General features: G+C 34.0%; 1 protein-coding gene across 18 annotated transcripts in view; it reads left to right on the top strand.

Annotated features, from left to right (window-relative positions):
* The window catches only part of DTNA (dystrobrevin alpha), a 195,291-nt gene that overhangs the window by 138,280 nt on the left and 31,617 nt on the right, over positions 1-25,394 (top strand). For 17 of the 18 annotated variants that reach the window (XM_058175919.1, XM_058175917.1, XM_058175914.1 and 14 more), the window contains 6 exons: positions 1,669-1,754; positions 3,964-4,118; positions 5,204-5,309; positions 7,083-7,249; positions 8,948-9,072; positions 12,275-12,355. In XM_058175919.1, coding sequence (XP_058031902.1) covers positions 1,669-1,754; positions 3,964-4,118; positions 5,204-5,309; positions 7,083-7,249; positions 8,948-9,072; positions 12,275-12,355 — 720 coding nt within the window. Of the gene's footprint in view, positions 1-1,668; positions 1,755-3,963; positions 4,119-5,203; positions 5,310-7,082; positions 7,250-8,947; positions 9,073-12,274; positions 12,356-19,323; positions 19,414-25,394 lie in introns of all 18 variants that reach the window. The other variant, XM_058175927.1, reaches the window with a different exon arrangement.

The following is a 25,394-nucleotide window of genomic DNA, read 5'->3' as shown; positions in this document are numbered from 1 at the left end:
AAAAAAGTGCTGTACATCATTAAGTAATTACCACCCTAAGCTGAAAAAGATAAGCAGTTCAGACCTGCTTAGGAGTTGGCTGTGAGATCCCAGATTAGACAGGGGAGTTGGGGGGAAAAAAACTCCTGGAAAAAGGCAGTGGCAACCTGTCAGAGTTTCTTGCAAAAATTAAATCCAGAAGCACATACAGATAACTGATTCAGCTGGATTCATTAACTTCTTTATATACATAATAACAGGTGAAGTATTTACAATACCAATATAGATTCTTCGTCAAAGTAGTAGCAGTTACAACACAAGGCAGGAGAGAACAGTTAGTTTCATTTCAGCAGAGTAGACAGCATGCACACTACTGCTTAGTTTCAGTTTCAATTCTCTGCACAGACTCAGAAGCTGCAGACTAAGACACACCTTGGCTCCAGTCTGTTTCAGCTCCCAATTTGTTGCTATGACTATTCATTGGCTGATCTATTCCAGTTTATGAATATTCTTACTCTGATATAACCAGTTCTGTATATTGCCAACAAACTACATGAACAAGCCTTTGGAGTCATCAGGAAACAAATGATACTAAATGAAGTTATTATTTAGTTATTTCTTATATGTGAATTTAAATATATATATCTGAAGTCTACAATGGGCAATGCTTTGATTAGAACTAACCTAACTGCTATAAAGAAATGCATAGGTTTTGAGGATCCCAAGAAGTTTTTATTAGAACAACAAGCAAGGATTATAATAAGAGACAAAATGTCCCACAATTTAGCTAATGTTCTTGTCTCCAAGAATCTGATTGCCGAATTAAACCTTTGGAGGCTGCACAATACATTGAAGCACAAATCAACCAAACGGATCTGTACAACATACTGAGTCCTAAAAAATGTAATCAAAGGTAATACCAACAAAGCCTTTCCTATTGTATAAAAGTGTCATGAGGTCTTTACTTCATCCACCAAAGTGTGTTGCATAAAAGCACTTTTACCGTCTACAGTTTAGATTCAAACTGAAGATGTCAATTTCTAGACTGAATTAATCAGTTAACTATTTGTTGGTGTCGTGCTATGCTATGTATAGAAAAGTAGCAGTGGCGGACTTCTCAGTTCTGAAATCATAAAGCCCAAGTTTAACTTGAAAATGGCTCTTACCTTCAACAAAATACTTCATAGCAAATCATATACATTTTTTAAAAAAGAATCAAGGATAGAAGAGGAATTAAGTCAGTGTTTATTTCTTAAACCCATAATTGAACTGAAATGTAATGATCTTTCAGCATATTTTGCAGTTTTGTAATTTGTACACCTTGATTACAGCATATACAGTATATTAAATAAAATGCATACATGAGCAAAAATATAAAAATCCATTCTATTATGGAAAAATGTTTGCATATGTACAGTATTAATTTTGCATAGACTGGAGAAATATTCACAAATTAATGCAAAAAATATAAAGGGGAAAAATGAAACTGGAAAAATGAGAAATGGAAAAAATCAAGAATTGACAGTCAAGAATATCCATTTTTTTAGATGGCAAATTGTTTCAAATGGGTTTATTCTCTATTGATTATGAATCATAGCCTCAGATTTGAAAAAAGAAACACAAGCCTAAAATATCTATGCTATGTTAGTCAACATCTATGCAAAGATTATTTTATTTTTTCTTGTATAGAGAAGGACATGGAAAAATATCTGTGTTTGCTGTCAAAATGGCCTTGGCAACACTTTGTGGAGGAAAGATTATGGATAAATTAAGATGTAAGTCTCTCTATGAATTTTGATCAAGTAGTTTGTTAGGGAACCATATGTGTTTTGTTTTTAATGTAATAACGATCAAAATCAGCAAAATATTCTTGAACAAATTTGTGTATAGAAAATTCTCATCATTGCTAATGTCTGTGTCTTCTTTTTAGAATTCTTGAATTAAAAATAATCATGTTACAATTGATCAAGTTTGCCATTTATTTTCCTGACTAGTTTTTATAATGTTAAAAAATGTGAAAAATACTGTAAAATTTGCATCGTAGGATCACTCCCCACACCCACCCCAGCGTTTGAGAAGTAAAAAAAAAAATCTCCTCAGTTAACTCAGGTGACTCAGATAAGCTAAGATTCTCCAGCTTATGCAATATCATATCACCAAACTAATTAGAAGACAAAAAGTTGAGGACTCCATATTAATTACCTATAAAATATTTATTAAATGTTTTATAGCAAGGGTCCCCAACTCCCAGTCTGCAGCCTGTTTGAAACCAGGCCACACAAGCTTTAGGCAAGCATGCAAAGCTCCATTTGCACATGCGTGGGATTAGGCTACACACACGAAACCCTCCCTTTTCCCCTCCACCGCTGCCCTCTGCTGGTCCATGGAGCCGGAAAGATTGGGAAGCACTGTTTTACAGAACTGATTTTTATCTGAGTCCAAAAGCAAAAAGAAAAGCAATCAGCAACACCTTTGAAAAATAGGCCAATTTGGTTATTAGATTAATCAAATTTGCTTAATTGGGTTGCAGTTCCAATTAAAATACTGGTTTTAAATAACACACTCACTATAACATTCAGAAACAGAGTACACAAGTATAATTTAATGTCTGATATAGAATCAGTGTATCAGTGATGGCTAACCTTTTTGTTCCTGCGTGCCAAAAGCGCACATGCGCGCATGCCAGCGTGCAGGTGCCCACACCCATAATACATGGGTGGCATAATACGTGGGAGTGACACACATGACACCCTCCTGCGCATGCACGTGCCACCGCCACGCACGAGCTCCCTCACACCCCATTTTGTGCCTAGCAGGCTTCCCTGAATCCTCCTGGGACCAAAAAAGTCATCTATTTATTTAGTCATTAATTATACATTTAAACAGCACTTTGTTTGCTCTGAGCAGATGAAGAAACTCAGAATATATCCAGCAGATGTAGTGAGTCAATTTAAACACGCTTGGGATAAGCACATGATCATCATCTGACAAACAAAAAACAAAAAAACAAACTCAAAGACAGATTGGATGGACTACTAGGTCTTTTTTTGCCATTAGTTTTCTAAGTTTCTATGTCTACAAACATCCATCTTCTGGTTTACTGCTATCATTCTGGTTACTAAAGAATATTATCATTCAGTAAAGCAAGGAATACACAGGTTTTAAATGAAAAATGCATTTAATAATACTTTCAGAAGACATTGAGACCAAAACTATAGTCACGTGCTGCTACATTATGAGAAACAAAAGTAAAACTAAACAACTACTAAAATAACTGTCATCCCCCTCCCCCCCAAAAAAAGATTCTGACTTTCTCTGAAGACATCTTCAAGCAGGATCTTAGGGAGAAAAGAGATAACAAGTGTTGAAAGTGGTATTCTGATTTAGTTATATTAGCCATTTCTTTATGAATATATTTCTATACTGCTTGCCATATGAATACATCTTGAATTATACAACAAAGTAATTAAACATTAGATATTAAGTGGAAAATGGGTTTATAATCATTTTTATGCATATCTATTTAAAAGTATGCCCCCCCTCCTCTCTTTTGGTAACATTTTTCATTCTATCACTTTTGGGGGAAATAAACATTGTTTGCCTCCATCTTTTAGAAATAATAAAAGATATATGTTTGTGGAACTTCACTATACCCAGAGCATAAACAATGATTTTTGTTTTAATTATTTATAATTAACAATAATTTATCAATAATAAATAAATATATTATTTTAACTTTGAACCTGAAGACTATTTGCCCAGTAATTTTAATTGTTCCTAATAAAGATAGTTCTATACTTGCATTCAGGTCATCTCTGATAGTGATGAATAGTTCTATGTGATTTACCACAGTATGGCAGTGTGGTGCTTCATACTGAGGATGTAAGCCACTACTGTGTAGAATATGCTTGCTGTTCAGCTTAAAGAATTTAGATTTGTAATTCATAGCATTTTGTTTCAAACTTTCCACTTTTCTCCCATCAGATATATTCTCAATGATTTCAGACACTAGTGGGATAATGATGTATGGAAAATATGACATGTTTTTGCGAGAAGTTCTTAAACTGCCGACTGCAGTCTTTGAAGGTCCTTCTTTTGGTTATACAGAACAATCTGCAAAATCTTGTTTTTCTCAACAGGTAAATAAATGTTATTCATCATTTCTTGCTTTTCATCATATTCATACTGGCACTCATTGTCAAAATCCAATTATATTTTATTTAGTTTTAATTGGATCTATCTTTTGCACTTGCAATCCAGAATGGTACTGTAATAGAATTTCATATAGGTATGGCATGAAATATATGTAAATGCTCTCCCTATTTAAAAAAAAATATCCTAAAATGGACCTGTGAGATGCTGTGAATTTGATTAAAGCTGCAGTTTGTTTATCTTCTCTCCTGCCAGAGAGAAAAACATACGTAAATGAATAATTGGATAAGAAAAGCTTATCCATTGGATAAGAGCTTCCTATCCATTAATCCTTTCCTCCTTTTTTCTTCTTGCCTTAAGCAAATCTAGAACTCTGTAGCCTTATTTGCAACCAAATTATTTGACATTTCATCTTGATACTATTTTCAGAAAAATATTGTTGGTGAAATGAAACTTCTGATACGATACCATATTCTGAAATGTGAAAGTATTATCTCCATAGAGATAGCCAATATTGTGGCCATCAGAGAAGATTCAAAACTACTCAGTAAAACTGTTTCTCTAACTCTTACATCTTAAAATACACATTTTACATACGTATTTTCCCCTTTTCAGTCACCTCTGAAACCACCAAATCTTTTCAACACCATACAGAAGGCACATTCAGAAGGAAGCAGCAATTATTTTTGTGTCCTTTATAGTAGGATGATGAAGTAGAGTTCCACAAAAGGAAAACAATCACTGAAAAGTATTCAATTCAGCTGTTGAAAAGAAAAAGAATGCTGCTATTATACACCATGAGGGAATTCATAACAGAAGTTATTGAATTATATTTTTGATCAATTATGTGGTTTATACTTGGGCTGTGAACCCACAACATATTTGAATTAATGATGTCTTCTTAAAAGGGACACCTAGATTTTAAGTTACCTTAAACAACATCATAAGTGAAGTTTTATAATTTAATTGCTTGCTTTTCTCATCTACAAATACATTATATTTTTCTGCTGAGAAAACTAAACTCATTCCATTATTTGCTAATGTTTTTTTCTTGCTTTGTTTATGTTAACAGAAAAAAGTTACACTGAATGCTTTTTTGGATACTCTTATGTCTGATCCTCCCCCACAATGTCTTGTCTGGTTGCCACTTCTACACCGATTGGCAAATGTTGAAAATGGTATGTAGCTAAAACATGAAGAACAACTGAAATAGCAATGTAAATCATAATAATTCTGAACTACTGGCTATCCTTAACTCAGGGGTGTCCAAACGTGGCAACTTTAAGACTTCTGGACTTCAACTCCTAGAATTCCTCAGCCAGCTTTGCTGAAGTTGAAGTCCACAAGTCTTAAAATTGCCAAGTTTGGACATGCCTGCCTTAACTCATACCATTCATGATGACTGGTAGAAGAAATTAAATTCCTTCCACAATATTAGGGAAAGAAAGTTGCTTACTTTTTATATATTTATAAATATATAATTTTATAATAATATATATTTTTCTTACTTTAAAGCATCCTCCATGCTGCTAGATCTGTCCCTTTGTGCATTTCCGTTCAAAACACAATTGTCTAACAATGTTACTTTGAAAGAGAAGAGGACAGAGAAATTACACACATAACTACAATGATATAGGAGGTTTTTTTAAAAAAGTAAGAAAAAAACATACTAAAAGAAACTTTGTCAGGTATTCTTCACTCCCACCACTTTCTGTCTGCGTCCTTTTAAAAGAGTTGTTTAATCCTTGAAAAGAAAGAAGTGGACATGCTCTTTCCCAAGAGTATATGATTATATTCAGCCTATATTTACACTAAATATGTATTTCTAAAAACAAAACACAAATTTTATTATCAATTTAATTAGTTACTGACGTAACAGACCAATCAAGAGACATAGCAATACATATTTCCAACAAAACCCAACCATTAAATAAATATTAAAATACCAGTGCAACAGTTTAAATGAAGAGGCAGAACATTTGACGTGTGAGGGGCCAGACTATCTCTGAATGGAATGCATTACATAACTTAGGAGAAAGGTTTCTATGGCTGAAAGTGATGGCATCTTAAGAGAGATTGATGCAGATTCACGACAAGACCTGCAAAAAGTTACATGTTAAGTAATTAGGCCTTACATATTAAAACTTAACATTTAAAATAACTAACATGAGTTATACCTGAAAAGTAACAATGGGCAGCTAGTGTCAGGGTATGATACTGTCCTCATTCTGTACTTTGGCTGGCAACCTATTTTTTGTGCTTTGTTTCAGTTCAAACTTAGTCCCATGTAGAATATACTGAAAGTCCAGATACTATACAAACAAGATAAGAAGATAGTTGAAACTACCTCTGAGTGCTTAATTGATGCCCTAGATATAATCATGGAAAGCCATTCCTTGGCACTATTCCATGTAGACTTCAGGCAACATTGAAAAGATCTCAATTGCTCTTTCAACGGGCAGGCACTCCTGCCTAGAAATACTGAATTCAAATCCCCATGACTGTTTTTCTACTAATTTGAGTTCTATTGTCTTGTCTGAATTTAATTTATGATACCACCTAACTAAAAAAAAAAGAGTGGTTTGGAATGTGTTTAAATTCCTGTAGCATAGGCATTTCTCCTCTTATCTTTGTTAAACTGGCATGATACACCAAAAGCACTCATCTCCCAAATGGAACCATTATGCTTGCATCTTTGATCTATATCTTCTTTTCTTTCCAAGCTGAACTTAGTATATTTCTTCCCCTAATGTTTTCTTTCATATTTTTGCTGTAGTTTCCCTCTTAGAACCAGATGATTCATTGAGAGAAAATTGTAATGATTTAGAAATAAATTTGATTTTGAAAATTATAATCTCAAGAGGATGTTTTTAAGACTCCTTAATCGCTTCAGTTTTAACAGTATGCTGATTAATTCTTTTATTGGGTTTGAATATATATCCCCCCTGCAGTCTTCCACCCTGTTGAGTGTTCCTATTGCCATAGTGAGAGCATGATGGGATTTCGCTACCGATGCCAGCAGTGTCACAATTACCAGCTCTGTCAAGATTGCTTTTGGAGGGGACATGCCAGTGGTTCCCATAGCAACCAACACCAAATGAAAGAATACACGTCATGGGTAAGGGAAGGTTCATAAATTACTGCAGACTGTTTGAACTTAGCAGTCAGAGATTTAGAAATGACTAGATCATTTTCCTTAAGATCACATATAAGAAGCTGACTGTGTTGCCAGTTTAACTAGAAGTTACTATAACGAAGATGCCCTGTCTGGATTCCTGGTTCAATAAGTATTGAAATGTCAAATGGGAAGAACTGAATAGTGTGGCTACTACCATCAGTGTGGATTTGAGCAGTTTAACAGGTTAAACTAGGTGGATGACAGTACAGCTGCAGGAGGATCTTGGATTATAAAACTATTTCCACAGTAAGTTACTAATTTTTGTAGGACATAGTCAATATGTTGGCTTTTCTATTTGTTGTTTGCTATATATAATAAGAAATTTTATATATACTTGCATATATATTTATACAAACATACACATGCATAAAGATACACCTACACTCATAATACAAGCATACCGAAATGATGGTGTGTAGATGGGATTCAGAAATAAAAAGAATTATGAAAACTACTGATTTACTACAAAATTCCATTAGATGTTGATGTAAATATATATGCTATAAATTCAGCTCAGTTGTTTAACTGTTGCTTAGCAGTTCACATTTTTCATATACGCTTTAGTCTAGTTCATGAACTCTGCTTTATACTCAACTGAAACGTATTCATATGGGCTTTCTCCATTTTCCACAAGTATTTGAAATTATATTTGTGATCCATTGTACTGCTCATACAAGCTACAGTTAAATTGATCTAATTCATTAGATTCAAACCTATATGTAATAGACATCTATGCCCATATTCCTGGCAGTTAATTCTGTTAGATCAATAAGATTTGCTTTTAGTTATTCAAGAATTGCAGAATAATTAGGTTGTAGATTAAACTCTATGACAGAGAAAGCATTATGAAATTGAAACCTCTTTGTCTCTCCAGTTCCTGAGATGATCACAGCTGTATTATTAGAAAGGATGCAATAGCCACACTAAAAATGTACTCGGACTTGTGCTACAGATACTAGATAAAAACTAAAGTTTGCAATACAAAAAGTGTGGTATAAGAAGCTGTTGCTTCTCATTTTGTAATCACAAAGAAAAAGACTGAGATTTTCTGATTAGCAATACCAATTAGATTGATCATTCAGCGAGCAATGAATAAAAGATTTGATTCTACTATGGTTTATGAACTCTCACTTCTTAGACATTAATATTCAACTTTGTAAAACAGAATGTATCTGAATGATGTCTGGGCCATCAAAAAGAAAAAATGTGGTTCTGTATCTCTGTTTTCTTCTTAATTATTTTATCATTAATATGATGAGCTTCCAAATCTGATTTTTCATTAGCAGTTATTTAGAGATTTATGCTTTTAGAATAATGAAGTTTCATGGCACATTTGGGATTCATTTATGTCCTCTCTATTCTTTCATACAAGGTGATTGGTGAATTGGAAAATACTGTATCTATATTTATGCCAAATGCCTTCTGTGAAATCAGATCCTCTTTAAGGTCCATTGATAGATTTATAAGCATATGCTGATGAGATCATCCAGAGCCACAGAATAAATGGATTTTGGGAGTTGATGCATGATAGTAGTAACCAGCAGGTTTTGTTTTATCTTCTTATCCTTCTACTGCTGGCAATAATAGTATTCAGCCCTTATCTGTCCAAATCACCTTTACCTTTCTTGTTTTTCTTAGAAATCTCCTGCTAAGAAGTTAACTAATGCACTTAGCAAGTCCTTAAGCTGTGCTTCCAGCCGTGAACCCTTGCACCCGATGTTCCCTGATCAGCCTGAAAAACCTCTAAACTTGGCACATATAGTGTAAGTATTTGCATGCTCTTTGTTCTACAGTATATGCGGTTTGCCTTTGCTTAAGGTTAAATGGAAAGAAATCACCTAATATTACAATTTACAGAATTGCACTAATGCTTCAATAAGAATAGTGATTCTAGAACTTACTGACCTATGTATAACTCACTTACTGACAAATGCAGCAGCTAATTTTTAAAAGTTTTTAAAAACTAAATGCTTGAAAATTACATTATTTTTTAAAAAAATAAATGCTATAATTTATCATATGGGAATTGTCACTATAAATTTTAAGTTAATTTAATAAAGTTTAATTTTAATGAAGCAAATTTACCATAAGTTATGAAGTAATTTAACTTACATACATATATACACATATGCCACTTACAGGTAGTTATTGCCAATAGAAAATGCTCTTATGTGTTTTGATAGAAATAAACTTGTAGTATGGAAGAGGGTACCTTGATATTTTAAATTATTTATTCCTTTTTGTAAGTATGCCTTAATTTTTGAAATATCTTTTAATATCCACTATGTGTCAGATATACTGTTCTTTTTTCAAGGAATACAATACATTGCATTATATAGAAAAATTACACTCAATTAAGTTGATCCAACAAATGCTGTAAAATAGCAGTGTTATGACTTTTGTGTGAAATTAGTCAGAATCTCTACAAAATCTGGTATATATAAATTTCTACAGATAGAAAAATGTAACCTTGTAGCTCCAGTTGTCCCATATGATGTTAGGAACAACAGCTTCCCTAATATTTATTATTGCTGATGTTAGTGGAGTTTTGTTTCTCAAAACATCTGAAAAGCAAATGTTTGCTATTCCTCTAATTTATGAACCAAGAAGCTGGTCTACTAATACAATAGACAGGGGTGTCAAACTCACATCATCACCGCAGCGTCACGTGACATATAGACTTTTTCCCCCATTCGCTAAACTGGGTGTGGTCAGCATGTGACACATCCGGTCCACGGACCAGGAGTTTGACAGCCCTGCTCTAGGGTCATATGTTTGTAAAGTTTTGCAACAAACACAATCAAAAATTTTAAATATTTAACACACCTCCTTATGATAATACCTTGCTCCTATCTATATTATCAGAATTTTTTAGTGTTTTTACTGTTTTAAAATGTTTTTAGTATTTTTAATTGTAATATATTTTTTGAATTATAAGTCACCCAAATTCATTGGCTGAGATGGGCGGATATAATAATTTAATGACTAAATAAATAAATAAACATCACATAATCAATTTAGAAACAACAAAGCAGTTCCATGTAACTCTCTGAGGGTGGTGTTAACAGAACATGCTTTTGAAGAAAGATATATGGTATATTTCACAAATCTGTGTGGGGAGCTGGAGAATCTTTTGGAATGATTCTGGGAAAATATGGAAGACCACAGGAGATGAAAAGAAAACTCCCATTAGAAGTCTCCTAAAGTGATAAATAAGGGATGTGGTGGCTCAGTGGCTAACATGCTGAGCTTGTTGATCAAAAGGTTGGCAGTTCAGTGGTTCGAATCCCTAGTGCCATGTAACGGAGTGAGCTCCCGTTACTTGTCTCAGCTTCTGCCAACCTAGCAGTTTGAAAGCACATAAAAAATGCAAGTAGAAAAATAGGGACCACCTTTGGTGGGAAGGTAACAGCGTTCTGTGCCCCTTTGGCATTTGGTCATGCTGGCCACATGACCACGGAAACATCTTCGGACAGCGCTGGCTCTTCAGCTTTGAAATGGAGATGAGCACCACCCCCTAGAGTCAGGAACAACTAGCATATATGTGTGAGGGGAACCTTTACCTTTACCTTTAAAGTGATAGAAATTAGTATCATGGCAAAAATGTACAATTGTTCTCAGTTTTGAGCTATACATTTGAAATATTTACATTTCAAGAACAACTATGTTGTCCCTCAACATGGCAAATTAATACAGTCCTTACAAATACTTTGTTTCCAAGTTCAGAATATTAACAAGTTCCTCCACTATTTAAAAAGACAAGATTACATTTAACTAATAAAGTTTTCTTATCTTTATTTTGCCTGCAAAAGAGACACCTGGTAAGTAATGCATTATCCCTTCAAGCATTTTAATGAGGAAGAAGCAAAATTTTAAATTATTTATTAGAAGAGAGCTAGCTGGGAAACTCATAAAAACTGCTGACACTATCTGCTATTCAAGGGTAATTTACATTTTCTAAAGAAGAGAAACTAAAGACCACCCTTATAGCTCCTATTGCACATATTAATCAGTTACATGTAATACCTACAGTACATATTTTTATTTTCTTTTTTTGCTGTATGAATAAACTGTCTTAAAATATAGAAGAGATCAGATGGTTAATTCAAGTATATTTTGAAGCCTTTTTTTCTGATAGTCACAAATAAGGTATATTTCCAATTATTTGAAATTTATAGGCTCTTTCCATATATTTAGAATTTATAAGCTATTTCTGGTCTTCCCCAACTTTGCTCAAATTATAGTGATGGATGTCTGCTATATGAAAGAAGTCAGAAATATATTTATTTCTGCATGGCTAAGAATACAATATTATCAGGAACCTTGCTCACACAGAAATCACTGTCTGTAGTTTCCCCTGCAGATAACTCTTGGGTGGATGTCTTATGAATTGTGATGTAATTTGGAGGGAGATGGTACTTAATGGAAATACTTATATCAGTTTTTCTCAACCTGGGCAGCTTGAAAATATATGGACTTCAACTCCCAGAATTCCCCAGTTCACATCTTCACTCTGTCAAAGTTGAAACACTGGCTTATAGGATAAGTACTTGTCTTTTTGAATGCCTGTTTAGGAGTTCAAAGTAGACCTATTTGGCCATTCAAAAATGGACAAATTTTATGTCAAATAACTTAATGTCTTTTGAAGAGATTAAGTATTTCTAATTTATCAAACCCTTCTCTGAGCTTCTTTGGAAAAACTATCAAAGAAGGAAGAACAAAGCAAAGACAGAAGGCTGCAGAAAATTTCCATGGATGACTTGAAAAGAATGTATTTCTAACATTAAAAAATGTGTATGTAAAAAATACAAAATTTAAACTTTTGCATTATTAATGTAGAAGAAGAGTATAGCTGCAGGACATTCTGCGATATTATTGACTAATCACATGCACTTACGTTTAAATTTTTTATTTCATGCCCTGTTTACAAACAAGACATTTTTTGACTTTCTATTTTCTTTCAAGGCCTCCTAGACCGGTCACCAGCATGAATGACACACTATTCTCCCACTCTGTTCCCTCAGGAAGCCCTTTCACAAACAGAAGGTGAGAGGGTTTTTTTTAAATACACTGCATATAATTAAATGCAGGAATTTTTTTTATTTTAATTTCAAAGATTACTATGAAAAGATAGTACAAAGTAAGCATTGGAACCTTTTAATTTTTTTTGTTGTTGTTTAAAATAAGTTTGGTAATTTGTACTTCCAAGGCTGATGCAAATACTGAACTTCTTTTTTTAAAATGGAAACTACTGAAAACCCTGAAATAGATTTTGTATAGAAAAATCCTCTATGGGGGTGGGGGTGGAGGAAATGGGAATTCCACTAAAAATTCCAGTTTGACCAATGATGAACTCACCACTTTTAAATATTGGTTTGCATGCTGCATCTCTTGTTACCTCCTCAAAAAAGTTAAATGAAGCTCCAGGGCTTCTGTATTTGCTTTAAATATAAACAAAGAAAACAAAATAGTTCAGCCTTTTCATTCATCACTGATGACAAGGAAGAATTCAGATTGCCTTGGAATAACACTGGCCATATTCAAGAGTTTTCCTACTTGAAATCAATAGAGTCATTAAACTATATGTACCACAAATGACAACCATGATCAGGAAAAGCAAACTACCCATATCAATAAAAAAGCTTCAATCAAAAAAAAATCCCTCTGGAAAAGAAACAAAAAAGGCTTTGTAGCAAATTTCAAAAACCGCTACAGAAATATATGCAACCAAATAAAAACTGAATGCACAAATTACCACACCAAACAAGAAGAGGACCTTCTGCGCACAAATTCCAATCGTGCCTTTTATAATTTTGTTAACAATAAACTTAAAGACACAAGATCCATCCCACCACTAAAAGATTCTAACAATAAAGAATGCAATGACGAAACAGTTAAAGCCAACCTCTTCAACATATTCTTTGGCTCAGTTTTTGTTAACAGCGATGACACATATCCAACATTCCACAAACGTACCAGCAATGAACATGATGACTTAACTCATATAGACTTCACAGAAGAAAATGTTGGAAAAGCTCTTCATAACATAAAACCATCACTATCTATTGGACCCAATGGACTATGTGCCTCCTTCTTAAAAAAACTTTCCACTAATTTAGCAGAACCCCTAAGCATAATCTTTGATAAAGCTTTCACTACCAGTTCCCTTCCCAAACTTTGGTCACTGGCCACAGTCATCCCTATCTTCAAAAAAGGAGACCCCAGCTTAGTCGAAAATTACAGACCAATCTCTCTATGCTGCGTCACCTGCAAAGTCATGGAATCAATCATCAACCAATCCATTACCTCACACTTAGAAGCAAACAACCTACTCTCCAATAAACAATTTGGTTTCAGGAAAAAATTATCATGCAACTTACAACTTCTCCACTGTAAAAACATATGGACTACAAATCTTGATCAAGGCAAAACAATAGATGCAATCTACATAGACTTCTGCAAAGCTTTTGACTCAGTAGTACACGATAAACTTCTCCTAAAACTAAAATCCTATGGCATTTCAGGACCCCTTCACAAATGGATATCTGCTTTTCTGTCTAACAGACAACAAGTGGTCAAAATTGGCAATGCTCTATCAAATCCTGTTCCTGTCAAGAGTGGCGTTCCTCAAGGCAGCGTCCTTGGACCAACACTCTTCATACTATACATTAATGATCTTTGTGACCATATCTCAAGTAATTGTGTTCTCTTTGCTGACGATGTCAAACTATTTAACACCACTGATAATACATCTATCATTCAAAAAGACCTTGATCATCTAACCGCTTGGTCTAAAACTTGGCAACTCCAAATCTCAACCAGCAAATGCTCAGTCTTACATATAGGAAAAAAGAACCCAAACACTAAGTACATACTTGATGGACATTACCTTACAGATGACCCCCGTTAAAGACCTTGGAGTTTTCATGTCAAATGATCTAAGTGCCAAAGCCCACTGCAAATACATAGCAAAAAAGGCTCTAAGAGTTGTAAACCTAATCTTGCGTAGCTTCTTTTCCAAAAACACTACACTACTAACCAGAGCATATAAAACATTTGCTAGACCAATTCTAGAATACAGCTCACCTGTTTGGAACCCTCACCATATCTCTGACATCAATACAATTGAACGTGTCCAGAAATATTTTACAAGAAGAGTTCTCCATTCCTCTGTAAACAACAAAATACCTTATCCCACTAGACTTGAAATCCTGGGCTTGGAAAACTTGGAACTCCGTCGCCTTCAACAAGACCTAAGTTTAACTCATAGAATCATCTATTGTAATGTCCTTCCTGTCAAAGACTACTTCAGCTTTAATTGCAATAATACAAGAGCAACCAATAGATTTAAACTTAATGTCAACCGCTTTAATCTAGATTGCAGAAAATATGACTTCTGTAACAGAATCATCAGTGCTTGGAATACTTTACCTGACTCTGTGGTCTCTTCTCATAATCCTAAAAGCTTTAACCAAAAACTTTCTACTATTGACCTCACCCCATTCCTAAGAGGACCATAAGGGGCGTGCATAAGCGCACAAACGTGCCTACCGTTCCTGTCCTATTGTTTTTCTTTTCTTCTTCATATATATATATATATATATATAGGTCTTTGGTTGTTCGGGTTTTCTCCCGTGTAAAATTGGAAGTGTCTTGGCGACGTTTCGACGAAGTCTCATTCGTCATCTTCAGGCTTCAGCTTCGTGCTTCTGGGAGCAATGTGTGATCGCAGCTGTTTCTTCCTTTTAACTGCTAGTGGGGGTTTGAACTGATTGGGTGGGAGCTTGGCTGTGCTCTGATTGGATGGGGGTTTTTCTGTGCTCTGATTGGCTGGGGTGTGTCCTGTGTTGGTGGGGGCTTGGTTGTGCTCAGTCTAGTCTGTGCTGCAGGGGATTTGAGCTGGTGAGCTGCATAGCTGTTGTTTGGCTTTGTGGTCGTGCTACATCTTCATAGTGGGTGTCAGTCTGCTGCATGAATGGATTGGAGGGTTTGAAATGGCTAATGTTGCAGCTGCGGTCTGGCTTCTGGTCCTTGGTCGTGCTTCATGATCAGTGTGGGTTTGGGTCTGCTTTCTGGGTGGATGTGCGGTGGTGACATCCTGTGTGGACCTTGTGAGTGTGGGTCTGGTGTCATTCCTCGTGTTAGGGACTTGTTTGTCAATAAGGGCGGGTTTCCAAATGGCTGGTAGGTGGGAGGTGTCATCTCGTTTGTTCATATATATGAACATATATATATATATATATATATATATATATATATATATATATATACACTTATACCGTTATATATATATACCGTTATATACTATATAACCTTTCTGTATGATACTTACATATATTGTTGTGACAAAAATAAATAAGTAAAATAAATTAAAAAAATATCTAAACATCCAAAAAAATCCCAAACTTGCATTCAGTCTAGATGGCATCCAGTCACTCCACAGATGTTCTGCGGAATAACTCAGTTTTGACATTTTTTTCTCAATGAAATCCAAGTGGGCAGATTTTAGTTCGACCTGGAGACTACTTCAAAGAGTTTCTGCCAAGAAAGAGGATCGCTACATTTTGGCCTCCCTCACTTTTTCTGAAGAGGAAAATAACAAGCAGCTGGGGTTTTTTTCCTCATAGACAACTCTGCTGGGTGGAGGGATGAAGATTAGATAGTGTGATCCTGCAAATATCCAAATGCCAAGCATTGTATGTTAAATAATGTAGCTGGATAAAGGTGTATGCCTGTTTTAATATTAATTAAACTGATATTATATAAGATTAATAAGATATAAGATTAAAAGATTCAAATACTCCCTCCATCTCTGAAATGCCCACATTAGGAAGAAACCTCGTTTGTTAAACCAGTTTCCTATGACATTCACAACGGAAAATTATATTTTAAGAGCTTTTAACCAGCATTTCAAACAATGATTTGAAAATATGATTTTTAGAGAAGACTGAAACCCCAGTTTCTTGATTTAAACTCACAGAGATATAAAATATCAGAAAGCCTTCTCTGAACTTATATACCCAAAGATGGAGAAGGATATAAAGAACTTAAATATGTTTTCTTTTCACTGAAGTTATGTTTGCTGCACCTTAAATACTTAGAAATATTTTTAAAGAATAGTGATCAGGAATTAAAGATGACTAAGAAATTCAATGTTTATGATTTCCATTTTGAGTGGTCCTCAGCTGCATTTCCAACCCAATGGAATGTAGCAATTAGTAGAGTTTACATTTTTCTGATCTATTAGACCCAGAGTACTTAGCTCAAAATTATGTCAAATGTGGTATCTTGAAAGAACATACTTTCAAATACATTTTAAAAACTCATTTAAATGTAACTATTTGTGCAGATTTCCTTTAATAAATAATGCATAAAATAGATTTATGCAAATTAATGAATAAAATAATTTATGAACAAACATATAATCTAGTGATGTAAATCACAATAGGGGATCTACTTAAGTCTATCTGAGATGATTCATTTTTTAATTTCTTTTTTATTACTAGATTTATAAGGTTGCTTGATGACATTACTTTTTTGGTATAAAACAACAAAAACAAATCATTAAAAATACAGAATGCTAAAATACACACTATATAAATAGGAATATAAAATGAAAATCATGAAATGATGACCACAACCAAAAGGAGATTCCCACACAAGTGGCCCAAAAGCTGAGGAAATTAAGTGTAGGAGGCAGGTTCCTAACATGCAGCAATAACATACCTTTCGTCAGTTTAATGCTGCAACTTCCATGGGATAGATTGATCAATATCCATAGAAATAGTAGATACTAAAAACCAAGAAACATATGGCGATATACTGAAAGATCTATCAGATTTAATTCTTTTACCTACTCCTAGTTCACATTCATGCACTTAATGCCTTGATTGTTTTAATTAGGAAAAAGAGAAAATCATGCAGTGGGAATATCTTCTGTCTTAATCTATTGTTTTTAGAATATGCAGAGCAGTTTATTTTATCCAGCTCTGATCAGAGTATAATGTTGCAAATCACTCTTAAGATTTATTTCACTGTCATTGATTTCATATACAAATAGGTGACTGCATAAAAAATGTTAATAATTAAGCATACAAACTAGAGCAGGAGTGTCAAATTTGTGTTGTCACGTGGTAACGTGACATATCGTGACTTTTTTTCCCCTTCGCAAAAACGGGGTGGGCATGGCCAGCCCGTGACACATCCGGCCTGCGGGCCATGAATTTGACAACCATGATCTAGAGTAGGAAAGTACTTTGTTCACGTTTGTCACCTTCTGGAGAAGAAACTGATTTCTATTCACGTTTGGAAGATTGAGAGTTTTATTAATTCATATATTATAGGCACATTTGGCCTCTACATGAATATGAACAGTCTTGCACAAACCAACAGTCAAGGATAAGGGTGTTATAGAAAGGCAATTCTGGGTTAAACATTGATAGCTAAATAAAGGCAACTAAGAACTATCATAAGAGCAAGTTCGCCAACACCAAACACATTCAGCAAGAATTTCTTCATTCCTTAATTTTTATTTTATAATGAGGTCCAGAAGATTCCATTTGTTGACACATGATTGTTTAATTTTGTGATAACTTTTCCATATTAAAAAGTTGCTAGTTTCTTATAATCAATAAAAGTTAGAATATGAAACTGAGGTGATATTGCTTCACATTTTTTGTTACTGTTTTTAAATTTTTCCAGTTCAAATAGATTGAACTAATATATGTTGAATAGATTGTTCAAAACTCATATAAACATAAAAAAGAACAGACGGATATATGAAGTCCAACAGTGCTGCTTTAAAATTTAAAAACACAGCAAAAAACAAATATTTTCCCTGATATGCTGTTAGTGCCCCACTATAGGTAGTCCTTGATTTACAATCATTCATCCATTCAAAGTTACAGTAGCATTGAAAGCAGTGGTTTATTTTTGTTTTTCACACTTATGATAGTTGTAGCATCCCCATGGTCACATGATCAAAATTTGAACGCTTTGCAACTGGCATGTGTTTATGACACATCATGTGATTATCTTTTGCAACATTCTGACAAGCAAAGCCAGATTCACTTAACGAACATATTACTAACTAAACAAACTGTAGTGATTCACTTAACAGCTGTAGCAAGAAAGGTTATAAAATGGGGCAAAAATCAGTTAATAACTATCTTGATTGACAATGCAAATTTTGGCCTCCATTATGATTGTAAGTTGAAGACTATGTGTATTCAGTGATTCCCTGTCCTTGGAGGTACAAGTTGAACTTAATACGGATAACCTCTTCTCCATCAACTTGCTGAAAATTTTGAAAACCATTGAAGTTACAGCCCATCATTGTATTTTTTTAAAAATGAAAACGATGGTAGTTATATTGAAAGCAGAAAAAAATAGAGCTATGTTTATTCCTTATTAGATTTTTTTCTTTCCTCATCCTCTTCTCCTGTATGAATTCTTAAGAGTGATATAGATGTGTGTGCCATATAGTTTAGTATTATAAGCTGTATTTGTTACTTTGCCCAGAACCACATTGGTTGTATAACACTCCTTTGTGATTCGATCATAAACACAGTAATAATACTGCATAAAGGCATATAAAGAAATAATCTTAGACAACGTGCTGTGTGTTTAATTTGCTTATTTGAATTTCAGTGAAGAGCATGCAAGTCACCCTTCCTTAAATATTGTGGCTTTACAAATCTCTTACAATGGCAAAATCCTTTTGTAAGTTGAATGAGTGTCAACTGATACCCTATGATATGATATATTAATTGTTGGGATTTTTTTACACTTAAGAATATTTCCTCTCACTCAGTGATATAACTAGTAGTAACTTCTAATTATTTTTATTCCTAGGTCTTCTTAACTTGAATTACATGTTTATACTTTGTTATTTAAAGGCAGTTGTCTATTCAGTGGAACTGAATTGGATGCATTAAATCCCCATCATATATATCCCAAGGTGTATTTCTGCATATACATCCTGTTAATGAGGTTTCATTGTTTGACTCATTCAGGTTACTTGAGAGTATAAATATAGACAATCCGGTGGTTGATGAGCATGCTATTATAAACCTGTATGTAAATAAGCTACACAACAATTCACGGTCAGTATGAGAGCACTAAATTACTAATTGATGTAGTTCTGTAACCTGTACACTAAAACCAATATGTTACACATTAGTCATTCTGTAAGAATACTAATCAAAGAAATAGGCTTTTTATAATAATAATAATATTTTTATAGTTCGAATTGGGTTTCAAATTAATTTCATATTAATTTGAAATTTCCAATTTTTAACTTACTTACCTTGATGAAGGTATCTTTTCTTTTATGTACACTGAGAGCATATGCTCCAAGACAAATTCCTTGTGTGTCTAATCACACTTGGCCAATAAAAAATTCTATTCTATTCTATTCTATTCTATTCTATTCTATTCTATTCTGTTCTGTTCTATTCTGTTCTATTTTATTCTATTCTGTTCTATTCTATTCTGTTCTATTCTATTCTATTCTATTCTTTGTACAAGATAAGCATTCAAATTCACAATGTAGTTACAATAAATTAATATCGGATGCTAGATATGGGTAATTTTGCATACTTCTTGTTATTAATATTAATATTGGTACAACATATACAAAGGATTTGTATTTGCTGAATTCCAGGAAGCAGTTAGGTTTATTACTGCTTCATTCGCCTCTCTGTTGCACGGTGACATCCCTGCCTGAGCTACTGGATTTCATGGCTAGCTTGCAGTTCAATCTTCAAGAACCATAGTTGCTCCTGAGAGTATTGAGTCCATGGCCATCAAGGCAGCCATGGACCTGTGCCAAATTATTGATGGACTAATCCTTGACAGAGATCACAGAGATTCTAATTTTTATTTCAGGACAGTTGGAAATTGATCTAAAGACATCACTTTCAATTCTGTAACACAGTCAGATAATCCTTTGGTTTCTTTTTAGTGCTCCCCTTCCCCTTATTGAGGTAGGGCCTATTCAATCAGTCCACCCAAATCACCCAATGAACTCATTAACGTTTCAAATAGTATTTGAGGTTTTGCCCAAGGATCTGATGAATTGTCTATGGAAGTCATGGAGGATGACTGAAGCCTTAGATTAAATTGTTCCTATGAGGTTCTTTGGTACTCTGAGGAACTCCAGGAGCTGAAACTCCAGAAAAGCGTCTTCAGAAGACATTAGAACACTATTAGAGGAAAATGGAGAGCAAATTCAACAAAGCACATGGAGTAACCCATATTAAGGATAACATCGTAGTAATAAGAGTGATGAAATATATATAGTTATTTTTCTTCCCTTGTCATATCTTCTATTAACAGATCACTGCCCGTTTTGGTTATCTCACTTTTTAATAGGCATGGATGAATCAAAAGACCATCTTTTGGGCCCCTGGAAGAATAATCTAGGTATCCAGTAGATTAAATCACTCAGATTTGTTCAAGTTGAACTTTAACCAGGCAGATACAAATGAGGTGATGGAAGCATGAACTGGCCCAGTTAAGAGGAACAGGTTTGGTCCTGTGACTTCTGAGGAAATAGATGAACTCTTAAGGCTTGTCAACCCAATTACCTATTTCTTGCCTTGCCTTGCTTCCATGCTTTCTGAAGGCTTGCTTCAGAGGGGATAGGTGGTTGAATCCATTTGGTGGCATTTACATCCAAAAGATGGTGTGGTCCCATGTGCCAAGGAGTGTAGTACTTCCCCTTGTTAAGATATTGCTAACTCCAAGCTTCCTGGAAAATTTCACCCAATTTCCAACCACCTTATATTATCTGGACTCTTCAGTTAGGTTTCAGGTTGGGACATAGAAACTGAAACAGAACTTGATGAGTTCTGGGAAGGCTAGAATGGTGATGCTATAAACAACCTCCTAGGTCAACTGGGGCTTTTGCTAACACCAGTCTGCCTATCCTTATGAACCAGCTGCAGGATATGGAAATGGGGGACACAGTGTTATAGTGGTACTCCTTCTTTCTCTGTGAATGGTTATAGTGGGTATTGATAGGAGAGGGGAGATTGACTTCCAAAGTCCTAATTTTGTGGAGTGGCTCAGGGTTCAATACTCTTGCCCCTCCTGTTTAACTTCTACCTGTGGTCATCAGTTGGGGGTCAGGTATCATCAGTATATAGATAGTACCCAGTTATAAGCTCAATCACTAGCAAACCAAGCAATGCTATCCAAACTTCTCCAAGTGCATGGGAAGCTGTTGAGATATGGATGAGGATGAACAAGGTTGTGCTCAACCCTAACAAGTCTGGGTTTTTGGTCTTCCTGGTTCTAAGGATATTTCTTAGCTCCTACTATGTGAATTTCACTGGTTGCCAAGTGTCATACTCACCTCCCTTACCAGCTTTCAACGTATCTCTAAAAACTTTGCTATGTCTTTAGGCCTGGGGTTATGCAGGATGGGCAAGTCCTCTTTTAGTGATGGATGTCGTGATTGTATGTTGTGCCTCTTGGCGGTTTCCTCCGTATACCTGGGGGGGTGTTATGCTTGGTTTTATATTGTTTTATATTTTATTGTGTTTTTAGTTTGTAAAGCTTTCCAGAGTTGTCTGGGTGTCCTAGAAATGTGGTAAATAAATATTTTCTCCCTTCAATTATCCAGTTTGATTAATCCTATAATGACGTCTTTCATTTTACTTCCAATAGTTATTTTCTCAGAGGAATTCCCACGGTACAGGTCTTATTCACGCATACAGCAATTATGCTTAAATATCCTCAATGTCCTATTTTTGAGATTCTTAGAAATAGCTGGCCGGGCATTCTTGCATGATGAAAGTTTTAATATATTATACTGACCTGTTGATCTTATCATCAAATGTGCTTACCCATACAATAATAGTTCTTCTAAAATCTATTCATTTTTCAAAGAATCATATAATACTCCATATGTAAAATATACTTGACTTGAATGAGATTTGATAGATGTTTCATAAAGTTAAGATCACAATTCTATATATTTTTAACAGGGAATTTGTCCATTAACTCTATAAATTTAGTTTCAAATAAACTGGTACAGGACTGCAGTATAAGTAAATCAATAGGCATTTTCACAAATGATATCATGAATATCATTTTTAAAACATATATGGTTATGATACGTATATAGATCCATTTTGTTGAACCTTTCTCCATTCTCATGCATATATCCAATTATATTATTTCATATTGCCTCAAATTGTTCTAAATATATTCCTTCACAGTACACACCTTATGCCCACCCAAAAAAAGAAGAAATCAAATGAAGAACAGCCTTACTTTCAAGTCTGATAAAACATTTTAGACAGAATCCAAAATACAGCATAACTTGTTCTGTCTATGTTTTGTATGTGTATAAATATATATAAAATAACAGTATTCTGAATTTAAAACAGGAAAATTCAGAAGCAGTAAAGTGGAGGTTGCTATTAAGCGACAAAGCAAAGAGTCTACCCAGTCTGCACTTAAAAATAAATGAGGACACAGTGAATGTTTTAATCAATTGCCAGCAGATACTGATAACCTGAATAATACTTAATGAATTAAGCCAATTCAGTCTTTGCAATCTGATATTCTTCAGCAGCATTCAGAACAATTCCCAGAAACTCCATCTGCCTCCATTACAACTGAAGATTATGAAGTAAAGGAGGAGTAGCCAGTCTTCAGGCTTACTCCTTGAATTATCTTTTTGCAGCCCTTACATCATGCTATTTGCACATTATTGCTAAAACCTGATGGCATACTTTCCTGTCCTTTAAAGTGGGAAATTGTTGAAAAAGATGGTATAAGCTTCCAAACAGACACATGAAAATTAAAAACCAAATACCTTCCCACAATTTTGCTTGAACCCAATCTCACAGCCACCCAACTGTAATTTAGCTTTTGGCTGATGCCTGAGAAAAGAGAAATTTGATCTGATCCCATTTCAGTTAAATATCTTCTGCAATATTTCACTGTATTTTGAGTCTTAAATTATATTTTAAAAATCAGCTTTATTTGTCTGATACAAAGCCTTTAACTAGTGCAGTGCTAGGTTAGTCTGCATTGCTCCCTTATGAAAACAGATAATGCCTTGTTTCATCAAGATTTAAATAAAACTCTGGGACAGCATGTTTCTTACTATAGTATTTGAAAATACACTTTTTTACTACAATAATAGGACAAGTGTTTGAAATGAAATTAGATAAATGGCATGCTGAAACATATAGATAGTTATTTTTCTCTTCATGAAAGTTAAATTCTCCATTATTTTTTATTATTTTAATTCCTGTTCTTTGTATATATTTTGTTACTATGCATGTCTCTTCCATTGTTTAGTAGGAAATTAATTTCAATATGTAACTGTTGATCACTGCATTGTGATATTCCCAGATGTTATATCTATATATCTATATCTATAGTATATCTATCAGTATCTATCTATCTATCTATCTATCTATCTATCTATCTATCTATCTATCTATCTACATCTACATACATATACAAATACAATTTGGAATCTTATTGAAAAACAATTAAATTTATTATTTACAGTGAGATTCCTAACATGTTGAGTAAAATGCTCCTGAACTCTACTTTATGTTAGTAATAAGATGTTGGAATGGACTAGGCAGATCTCAGAATATTTTAGCATTCCAGTATTCTGGAGTCTTGGCTTGTTGCCAATACTATAACTCAGGCTTGAATGCAATGTATGAAAGAGATGACATCTACCATGTTGAGGAAACGTATGGAACCCATGTTATTCCTCAAGAGTACAGAAAACTGCAGATTTGATGTCAAATTCCAAAAGCCTGGAGAGTTTAAAATATTTTCTGCTAAATTTCTAAAGTAGGATTGAATAATCATGTCTTCAGTGTGATCATCTTAATTCACTGTATTGGAAACCTGATATATTCATACCAGAAAGAATTAGCCCTTAAACACTAGCATTTAATTTTGAATTAATATTTTGATATTTTAGAAATCAGAGAGAACTTACATCTCATTTTATTCTTTGTTCCTAGTTATATTGATCATGGCACATTTACCACAGATGGAGATACTAATGTTCCTATGAAGTGATGCTCTTCTGAGAGATAATTGCCCTTTGGATACATCATAATTTCCCTTTACATATGAAGAAATATTCCTAGCATAAATGAAAAAAAGATGTCCTACTTTTTTCCCCTGCACAAATAGAACTTCTGTTCATACTGAAACCTGCTTCATAGGACTTGGAACATCTTTTCCTGAATTAGATGTCAGTGATATAATGATATGGACTCATGAAAACTTAATTCCACACCATTATATTAATGTAGTAGCTGCAGATTGAGTTGGATTAAATAAATATAAAGTTCATTTGGGACTATCTGCATTGTGCATTGGGTAAATTTTTTCCCCTTCATTATATCATCTTCTGGTATTATGTTTTAAACAGAGGAATCCATTATTTTGAATGACATACAACCATATATGTAGTTGTCATGAAAAGTCTGCTTTTGGGAGTGACAAACAGGAATGGAGTAAAATGAAACAGGGACAAGATTTTATAATACATTTCATTTTAAATCTGTTTTTAAAATTCTTTCAAATTACAGTATATTTTTTTCTCAGAACTGCATTAAGAAAAGAAATTTTGGGTTTTAAAGTACATATTTTAATCTAAGCCTTAAAATGCAGTACTGAACTATTGGTGCAGAGATACCTAAGTAAATATACTTTTCTAAGTTTAAATTAAAGTCTTCACTAAGTGCTTCTTCAATTTCATATAGATTTTTTTGAATGTGGCAAGATTATTTTTCTGTGGTAACAAAAAGGACTGTGTTTTTACTGCATTTTCATACTTCAGAATGAAAACCTACGTTGGAAAATGATTTTTAAAGCATTAGTATTTTTCACTTTTGTTTCATACAATGTCTAGTTTGCAACTCTTAAATAATTTTTAGAATTTGTTTTTAATTTAAGTACATTATTATCAAAGTACGTTTAGTTTTTATTTAAGTACGTTATTATTCCAAAGTTGTTATCATTTAGTGGGCAGTGCATTTATAGTTGTGAAAAATATTCTGTAACAAAAGTATTGCAAGTTGTTTTACAC

The sequence above is a fragment of the Ahaetulla prasina genome, chromosome 3, assembly GCF_028640845.1.
Source record: "Ahaetulla prasina isolate Xishuangbanna chromosome 3, ASM2864084v1, whole genome shotgun sequence".
Taxonomy (NCBI): domain Eukaryota; kingdom Metazoa; phylum Chordata; class Lepidosauria; order Squamata; family Colubridae; genus Ahaetulla; species Ahaetulla prasina.
The sequence above is the reverse complement of the archived record's forward strand: the minus strand, read 5'-3'. Positions and strand labels throughout refer to the sequence as shown.